This window comes from Nansenia antarctica (genome assembly GCF_963989245.1).
Source record: "Nansenia antarctica genome assembly, chromosome: 16".
Classification (NCBI taxonomy): Eukaryota; Metazoa; Chordata; class Actinopteri; order Argentiniformes; family Microstomatidae; genus Nansenia; species Nansenia antarctica.
Window position 1 is genome coordinate 27,824,905 of NC_137686.1, and position 9,733 is coordinate 27,834,637.

Sequence of the window (9,733 nt, forward strand, 5' to 3'; positions counted from 1 at the left end):
CACATTCTGGGGGGGAGAGAGAGAGAGAGAGAGAGAGAGGGAGAGAGAGAGAGAGAGGGAGGGAGGCGTCTCACCCGCTCTGTGTCGTCCCCCGGCCTCCCTCCCCCTCCTCCCCCGCTGGGTGTAACCTCTCCGGGGGCTCCAGCAGGGTCTTCAGGGTGATCACCACCACCTCCTCCCCCTCCTCCCCCTCCGCCACCTCACCCCCCGCCACCGGGGGCGCTGCAGGGAAGCTGGCCTGGAACAACTTCTCCAGACGACTGGACAGCGACGTCTGGGAGGGAGGGAGGGAGGGGGGGGGGAGAGAGAGAGAGGGGGGGAGAGAGAGAGAGAGGGGGGGGGGAGAGAGAGGGGAGAGAGAGAGGGGGGGGAGAGAGAGGGGGGGAGAGAGAGAGGGGGGGGGAGAGGGGGGGAGAGAGGGGAGAGAGAGAGGGGGGGGAGAGAGAGGGGGGGAGAGAGAGAGGGGGGGGGAGAGGGGGGGGGGGAGAGACAACATCAGAACCAAATCAACATGGTGGATAAAGACTGTTGTATTCCTCTCCTCCTTTGTTTCTGACAGTGGGAAGGAAGATGGGGGGAGAGAGGAGAGAGGGAGGGGAGGAGAGGGGAGAGGAGAGGGGAGAGGAGGAGAGGAGGTGGTGAGGGGAGGTGGTGAGGGGAGGAGAGGAGAGGAGAGGAGGAGGGGAGGGGAGGGGAGAGGAGGAGGGGAGGGGAGGAGGGGAGGGGAGGAGGGGAGGGGAGGAGAGGAGAGGAGAGGAGGAGGGGAGGGGAGGAGAGGAGGGGAGGAGAGGAGAGGACGGTCCGGGGTAGTGACAGGCCAAACACCTAGCCTGTTAGCACCTAGCCTATTAGCTAACCACCATTTCGCTGAGTGCCATTATGGTTGAGTGAGTTCGGCTTTGCTGTTATGTCACGTGACGTCTCGCGGCTGGCTGGCTGGCTGGCGGTCTGCCAGCTGTGCCGCCCGTCTGGAACGGGGAGGTCAAACCAAAGACAACGACTAGACCCAGGGGTGGCTGGGGGAGACTGGGGGAGGCTGGGGGAGACTGGGGGAGGTAGAACACCAGGGGAGGCTGGGGGAGGTAGAACACCAGAGGAGGCTGGGGGAGGTAGAACACCAGGGGAGGCTGGGGGAGGTAGAACACCAGGGGAGGCTGGGGGAGGTAGAACACCAGGGGAGGCTGGGGGAGGTAGCACACCAGGGGGAGGCTGGGGGAGGTAGAACACCAGGGGAGGCTGGGGGAGGTAGAACACCAGGGGGAGGCTGGGGGAGGTAGAACACCAGGGGAGGCTGGGGGAGGTAGAACACCAGGGGAGGCTGGGGGAGGTAGAACACCAGGGGAGGCTGGGGGAGGTAGAACACCAGGGGAGGCTGGGGGAGGTAGAACACCAGGGGAGGCTGGGGGAGGTAGAACACCAGGGGAGGCTGGGGGAGGTAGAACACCAGGGGAGGCTGGGGGAGGTAGAACACCAGGGGAGGCTGGGGGAGGTAGAACACCAGGGGAGGCTGGGGGAGGTAGAACACCAGGGGAGGCTGGGGGAGGTAGAACACCAGGGGAGGCTGGGGGAGGTAGAACACCAGGGGAGGCTGGGGGAGGTAGAACACCAGGGGAGGCTGGGGGAGGTAGACATGGGAGGACGGGCTATACTATTCCTTCTCTAACCACACAAACGGAGAAGGAGATCAGAGGTTCATCCCCTCCCTTGCTTTTATTGAGAAGGAGGAGAGGAGAGAAGGAGAGAAGGAGGAGAGGAGGAGAGGAGAGAAGGAGAGGAGGAGGAGAGGAGAGAAGGAGAGGAGGAGGAGAGGAGAGAAGGAGAGGAGAGAAGGAGAGGAGGAGAGGAGAGGAGGAGAGGAGAGGAGGAGGAGAGGAGGAGGAGGAGAGAAGGAGAGGAGGAGGAGAGAAGGAGAGGAGAGAAGGAGAGGAGAGAAGGAGAGGAGAGGAGGAGAGGAGGAGGAGAGGAAGAGAGGATACAAACAGGAAAGACTAGTTTGGTACCGGTCCTCATTCCGTTCAGTGCATTACAATGAGCCCGTCCTCCGATCTCCACCTCCATCAGCCTCTACTGATTGACGCGCTTTTCAGGAAATTCCATTCAAATTTCTATTCAGAACAGTCTTATTCTGGTAATGGATTTTGGATTTAAGTGTTTTTTTTATGAGGGAGTTTCATTTGCAATGACCCATTATTCCAGTTGTCTGACGCTGCTTTCAGTGTTTATATTTGACTAAAAGCGGACGTGATTACTTAAAGTGACTGTCTAATTTCTAGTAACGAATTATAGTTTTTAATTATTTCAATGGCAGCTCAAGGAGGACTTTAAACCTAGGCTTTTAATCTAGGCTTGATAGCGAGTATGGTAGTGTGCCTGTGTGTGTGCGTAGGGGTGTGGGTGTGTGTTTAGGTGTGTGGGTGTGGGTGTGTGTGTGTGTGATGTCCAGATAGTATGTACTGGAATAACCTGCTCGGTGACATTCCTTAGGGGAGTGGTAGGTGTGTGTGTGTGTGTGTGTGTGTGTGTGTGTGTGTGTGTGAGGGTAGGTGTGGGTTCTTTACCTGGTAATAAACGTCATCAAGCTCCACAGAAAGTCTGCCTACTGCCATCATTATCCATGAACACACACAGACACAGACACAGACACAGACACACACACACACACACACACACACACACACACACACACACACACACACACACACACACACACCTAGGCCGTTCGATACGACTGTGTTTAAGCTGCGGTCCTGCAGGAAGGCCACAGAGAGGCTGAGGAGAACCACTTCACCCACTTCCTCCTAACGCCTCAGAGTGTTTTAATAATGACGTGTTTTTACCTGATATAATCAGGGTTCCCACACCTTCTGAAACATCACATTCAAGCACTTTTCAAGGACTTTCAAGACTCAATTCCCTCAAATTCAAGGACCCAACACGGCATAGTTTGAGACAGATCTAGATGAGAGTTTATATAATAGGAACTATCCGCTCACAGACAACAATTAAGAAGAGAGGCTTTTGAATGTAGAGGCTTGAACACTAGATGGTCACTCACAGCAAAACAATATATTGTGAAATATGTGTAAAGTTACTGTGTGATAAGTGTTACTGTGTGTTAAGCAATGTGACCTACTAGAAATACGTAAAACTTTTTTTTTTTTTTGAGAGAGAGAGGGGAATTCAAGCATTTTCAATGACTCATGTCTATTTTCAGGTCTTGATTTTCTTTTCGCAAATTCACAAACTTTCAAGGATTTGTGGGAACCCTGTATAATAACATAATTGGAGAACAGAACAGAGTGCAGTAGTGCAGTAGAACATATTTCTAGTTCTAGAATGTTTTGTGGAACGGGGAGGTCGAACCAAAGACACAGCCTGACAACGACCAAGCCCAGGGGAGGCTGGGGGAGGTAGAAATGGGAGGACGGGTGTACTATTCCTTCTCTAAACACAACAATCGGAGAAGGAGATCAGAGGTCTCTCCTCCCCTCCCTTGCTGTTAAGAGGAGAGGAGGAGAGGATTCAAACAGGGAAGGCTAGTTTGAAACCTCAAAACGTGTACTTTGTGTCCAGTAAAGTAGTAAACTAAAGTAGCGTGGCATAGAACAGAATCGACAACGACAACAGAATTTCTCCACATCTTTCTCCCACACTTACCGACTGATCCTCCCCTCGACTGGTCTGGTCCCCGCTGGAGGTGACACTCCCTCTCTCCTTCCACTCCTCCTCCTTCTCCTCCTCTTCCTCTTCCCTCTTCTCCGTCGTCGGTACAGCGGCGGCGGTCGTCTGCTCGTCTCCGAACGCCGCCCAGGAGTCGCCCCCACCTGACCCCTGACCTTCCGCGGGCTCGTCGAAGGCGTTCCACCCTGCGTCCGCCTCCTCCTGCTCCGCCCCCACGGGAGCCGAGGTGAAGTCGGCGAAACTGTCGCTGGTCGGGAAGTCCGGGAACCCCCCCCCCTCCCCGTGGTGGTCGTCATCGTCCCCCGCTATCCCGCCGACAACGCCATTTTTGGAGGCGTCGAAATCTCCAAAGTCCTCCCCGGCGGGCACGGAGTCAGCTGACCCGCCTTGCACCCGCAAGTCTGGTTGGTCGAAATCGGCGAAGCCCTCCTGGCCGCTGAACGACCCCACGTCCCCGAAGTCTCCGAAGTCTTCGTCGTCGTCGTCGTCTTGGTCGTCCTCGGGGAGCTGGCTGTGGTCGGCGGGGGGCGTGGCCGCCTCCTCGTGCTGCAGCGGGGGGGGCGAGGGCACGCTGCCCGTGGCGCTCAGGTCGCCGTACTCCTCCAGGGCGTCGGTCGACAGCGGCCGACCGAAAGACGTCTCCGTCTCCGTCTCCGTGTCGTTGTCGCCGGACCCCACCTTCTCGTCCGCTTGCTCCCCCTCCCCTTCTGCCTCCACCTCCTCCTGCACCTCCTCCTCCCCGTCTCTGTCCTCACCTGTATCAGGTAAAACCCCATTCTGACCCACCTCCTCCACCTCCGCCTCCTCCTCCTCCACCCCCGCCTCCCCAGACGTCCCCCCCGCCCCCTCCTCTAGACCCACCCTGTTCAGGGCGACAGATGGTTCCACCGCCTCGAACGCCGCAGGGGGCTGGTCTCGGTCCCGCGCCAAGGCCGGCTGGTCGGTCGTGTCCGTGGAGGAAGAAGAAGAAGAAGAGTCCCTGGGTTCTGGTTCAGAGTCTCTGTGACAGACGACACCTCCTTCCCCCCCCCGGCCGTTCCTCAGGCCTCCGCCTCTGGCCTCAGAGGAGACGGATTCGGACGCGACGGATCCCGTTAGTTCGTTAGATCCAGCGGAGGATCCCGTTAGATCGTGTTCGGATCCTGTGATCCAACGAGAGCCACCGCCGTCGGCAGAGTCGGTCGTGTGGTGCGTGTCTGCGGCGTTGTCCTCTGCCCCGCCCCCCTCCTGCTCTGTGTTAACGGAGGAGTCCTGTTGCTGTTGGCAACAGTTCTCCTCCTCCTCCTCCTCCCCTGCCGACAACGACAGACGATGACTAACTTCCTCTCCCTCTCCTTCGGGATCGCCCGGGCTCTGGCCCATCTCCTCCTCCTCCTCCTCGTTGCCGCCGACTACGCCAACGCTGTCATCGTCCCTCACCTGGTTCGAGTGTCCATGAGCGTCGGGCACGGCGTCCGAGAAGGCGGCGAAGTCCGCAAAATCGTCCTGCGGGCTGGAGGGAGGAGGGGGTTCGTCCGCCGTATATTCCACGGCGGCGGGAATGCTTTCTTTCTTTTTAGAATGGACAGAATTCTGCAGAGAGGAGGAGGAGGTGGAGGACGGAAGAGGAGAAGGAGGAGAAGGTCCCTGTACAGAGTTGAAAGTCGCAAAGCCGTTCGTGAGGACCTCCGCAACTGCGACCCCCCTTCCTCCTCCTCCTCCTTCTCCTCCTCCTCCTCCACCACTGTCGTCGCAGCCCACGGGCTCGATGACCTCAGTGTGACCGCTCGCGGTCGAGGAGGAGGAGTCCAGGGAGTTGAGAGAGCGGAGATCTCTCGCTGGTGGTGGACGCGACGAGTGCCGGTGGTCGGCGATCTTTTTCAACTCCTCAACTGTGCTACTAGTGACAGTTCTGTCAAAGGAGGGAGGAGGAGGAGGATGAGGAAGAGGAGGAGGAGGAGAACCGTCCTCGGGCGGCGCGACGCCGTTCTGCTTCGAGAGCTTGTTGTCCGAGAGAGAGAGGCCCCCCCCCCGGGAGCCTGGGAGCCCCCCCACCACACCCCCACTGTGGTTGAGGAGTTCGGGGGGCGAGGTGGCGGGGAGGCCGTGACTCTGGTTGAACGCCGTCGCCGCCGCCGGGGTGTCGAACTCGGTGAAGCTCACGCTGGCGGCCACGCCCGAAGAGAAACCGCCAAAGTCGCCGAACTCGTCATCGTCGTCTTCGTCTGCGCCTGCGTCCTCCATGGGGGGCGGGGAGGAGGAGTACATGCGGATCACGTCGGGCTCCATCGGGGTTTGGTCCACTCGACTGTCACTCGAACTGGAGGAGGTTAGACCTATGGGAGGACAGAGGAGGGGGGGAGAGGGAGTGGGCGGGACAAATCAGAGACGAACCCAGGGTGGAGGAGGAGGAGGGGAAGGAGGGAGAGAGGGAGGAAGATGAGGAGGAGGGAGGAGGAGGGAGAGAGGGAGGAGGAGGGGAAGGAGGGAGAGAGGGAGGAAGAGGAGGAGGAGGAGGGAGAGAGGGAGGAGGAGGAGGGAGAGAGGAAGAGGAGAAGAAGGAGGAGGGAGAGGAGGAGGAGGGGAAGGAGGGAGAGGTGGAGGAGGAGGGGAGGGAGAGAGGGAGGAGGAGGGAGAGAGGGAGGAAGAGGAGGAGGGGAAGGAGGAGGGGAGGGGGACAAGATTAAACAGGTTTCAAAATTATTTTATTCCGGTTTCAGTTAAACTTTTAAACAGCACCAGACGAATGTTGGATAGATTTTACTTATCGTTTTACTTCTACTCTTGTCTGAATCACAGGGTTGCCTTCTGTCTGTGTTTTAACATGTTGTATTGTCTGTTGTTCTTTTTTGACTGCAGTGTGGTGTAGCCCAAAACAAATTTCCCAGTCATGGGACAATAAAGTGACTTTTGACTTTTTGACTTTGACAATCAGAGACGAACCCAGAGTGAAGGACAGAAGTATTGTTCACTTGAGTACGTTCGCGAGAGACATTTCCAAACAACAAGACAGATTGATGATATATATCATATTCCATTCGATTAAGACTCCACTCTATGAACGAACGCGAGGCAGGAAATAATCACCCATAGAAGACAAGAGGTCTGAGGATTAAAACCGATTATCGCATTTGATTTGATTAGATTCTATTCTGTTCTGTTCTATGCATAATGCAGGGCTGCAACGATGATGATCACCCTATAGAAACAGATGCCTTAGGGGGGACTAAAACCCATTCATAAAAATAACAATAATAATTAAAACAAACCAAAACAACATCTTAATGACAGCCAGACTGATGGGACCCGTATGAATGGAAGCCAATTCTGGCAAAGGGGAACAAATCCACCGGAGTCCACTTATAGAGAAGGAGGGAGCGCTTCCCAAGGACAGGACGAGTGGCTGGCACTGGTCCCCTGGTGGTGCTTTAGGAGCCCATCCTCCTCCTCCTCCTCCTCCTCCTCCTCTCTGTTTTGTCTGGTTTCTCTGTCGCTGCTACGGCTGCCGCTAAGTCCTTAACCTAAATTAAATCACCACCACAGCTCTCCCCTGACTAAGAGGCCACAGATTGATTTCAAATTGGCAGTAATGAAGTGGTAATGAGGAGGTGCGCTGCTGTGATGTAGCAACAGCAGGCGAGGGAGGCAGGGAGGGAGGCAGGGAGGGACCAGTGGTCACGTACAGCCTGGCTGAAGGAACAGGGCTGTGTCCAGAAATATCCTCTACTACCTCGTAACCTGGTGTACCTCAGGGGGAGGAGGCTGGTGGGTGGAGGCTGGGGGTGGAGGATGGAGGCTGGGGGTGGTGGGTGGAGGCGGAGGGTGGAGGCTGGGGATGGAGGCTGGGGGTGGAGGGTGGAGGCTGGGGGTGGGTGGAGGCTGGGGGTGGTGGGTGGAAGCTGGGGGTGGAGGGTGGAGGCTGGGGGTGGTGGGTGGAGGCTGGGGATGGAGGCTGGGGGTGGAGGGTGGAGGCTGGGGGTGGGTGGAGGCTGGGGGTGGAGGCTGGGGATGGGTGGTGGAGGCTGGGGGTGGAGGCTGGGGGTGGAGGGTGGAGGCTGGGGGTGGAGGGAGGTAGAAACCGGAGGCCGGGCCTCATTGTAATGTGTAATGATGATGATGATGATGTAATCATGTAATGATGATGATGATGATGTAATCATGTAATGATGATGATGATGATGTAATCATGTAATGATGATGATGATGATGTAATCATGTAATGACGTGTTTGACATCATTAGTTAGGCTATTCCATTCCATTGCATAACAACAAGCTCATCATCCTCCGATTTCTACCTCTACTAGCCTCCCCGGCTATGTGGACATGAAAGGACTGGGAAGGTGTAGCCTAAGCACAATGTCGAAAACTCGCCTAACCAGGCTATAAGTAAGCAACATGTCCAATGCTTTCAGATCCGCACAAATATCTAGGTGGTAGAGGGCGGGGTTGTTGTTGTTGTTGTTGTTGTTGTTGTTGTTGTTGTTGTTGTTAGTGGAGCTATAGGAAGCCTAGTAGCAACAAGCTAACAATAACCCAACATTCCACAGCTATACACCTATACACCTATACGGAACTCTCGCACACACACAGGAATGACTTTGAGCTTCCCTGTAAGTAAGTTACGCCTGACTCCTTCAACCAATGAACTTTGAGCCTGTTTTTGAAGTGTTTGCTCTATCCGGAGGGGCTGGTGCGTGGTGTGGAGGGTTTGTATATTGACACACTACCAAGCTAGGCCAGTCGGGGTGTCTAAAATAAGCCAGCATTTAGGCCACCGCCTCCCTTTTTTTTTAAATGCTTGAACATTAGTTGTGTCTGCACTGTTTTGAGTCCATATTCTTCACTATTTATAACGCACCTTTGGCTAATGATGTTAGTTCGAGGCTGCTCCCAGTCGAACTGGAATAGAGTTCTACGTTTTCCACTCCCTGCTTTCTTGCAGTCAGATCAAGAGAGCACTAACGCAAGAACACTTATGTTGATCTGGACTCTCTCTAAAACACATTGTTTAAGAAGGGAGAACGGGTTAGCTAGCTACAAGCTAGGGGTGGGCATCGACGATCGATAATTGATCGATAAGGATCTTGGTCGATCACAAAATAAAACATTTGGTCGATCACAAAAAAAAAAAAAAAAAAATTTTTTTGGGTGATCGACCAAATGTTTTATTTTGTGATCGACCAAGATCCTTATCGATCAATTATCGATCGTCGATGCCCACCCCTACTACAAGCCACGCAGCACAGTAGGCCTGGGCCAAGACAGAGAACCGAGGAAGCAGGAAATGAAACCGGTTGGAAACCTGAGACTTGCTTCAACTGTATCACACAACACAACTGGGAGGAAAGAAAGCGCACTGTTATGATGGACGTTATGTCGGCATTCACCCCCCTCCCCCGCCCGCCCGCCCTCCCCCAATCAACGTATAGGCCTACACACAGGTGCACAAGCTTCAATTTAACACACGTTGTTTAACAGACATTGCATTGCATCAATGTGCAATCTTCAGGGGCGCTTAGGTGGCGTAGCGGGTTAAGCGCTGACCATGTAACCGCAGGGTCCCGGTTCGATTCCGGCTGGGGACATATCCTGCATGTCATCCCTCCTCCCTCTCTCACCCATCCTTCCTGTCTAAATCTTCACTGTATCTGTCAATAAAAATGAAAAATATGAGTGGGACTGCCCCACTCAGAAAAAATAACTTTAAAAAAATAAAAATAAATGTGCAATCTTCTTTCTGTCTTTCTTTCTTTGCTGTTGTCTGCTGCTCGGTAAAATAAAACACGTAAAAGTAGTAAATGGACTGCACTTATACTTATATATATATATACTATATACTTTATCCAAAGTGCTTTACAACGGCCTCTCATTCACCCGTTCACACACACATTCGCACACCAATGGCGGCGAGCTACCATGCAAGGCACCGGCCCGCTCACTGGGAGCAATTTGGGGTTCAGTGTCTTGCCCAAGGACACTTCGACATGTGGCCAGCCGGGGCTCGAACCGCCGATCTGCCAACCTTACGATCATTAGACGGCAGCCCCACCTCCTGAGACACAGCCGCCCCCA

At 54.8% G+C, this 9,733-nt stretch overlaps 1 protein-coding gene across 1 annotated transcript in view; it reads right to left on the reverse strand.

The window, feature by feature from the left end:
- aftpha (aftiphilin a) overlaps positions 1–5,949 on the reverse strand; it is a gene marked incomplete at its 5' end in the record, with an annotated part of 13,186 nt that extends 7,237 nt beyond the window's left edge. The window contains 5 exons of the mRNA XM_080547126.1: positions 75–274; positions 3,658–4,392; positions 4,543–5,166; positions 5,314–5,498; positions 5,625–5,949. Of these exons, the coding sequence (XP_080403252.1) occupies positions 75–274; positions 3,658–4,392; positions 4,543–5,166; positions 5,314–5,498; positions 5,625–5,949 (2,069 nt within the window). The remainder of the gene's footprint in view (positions 1–74; positions 275–3,657; positions 4,393–4,542; positions 5,167–5,313; positions 5,499–5,624) is intronic.
- Between the last annotated feature and the right edge of the window lie 3,784 nt (positions 5,950–9,733).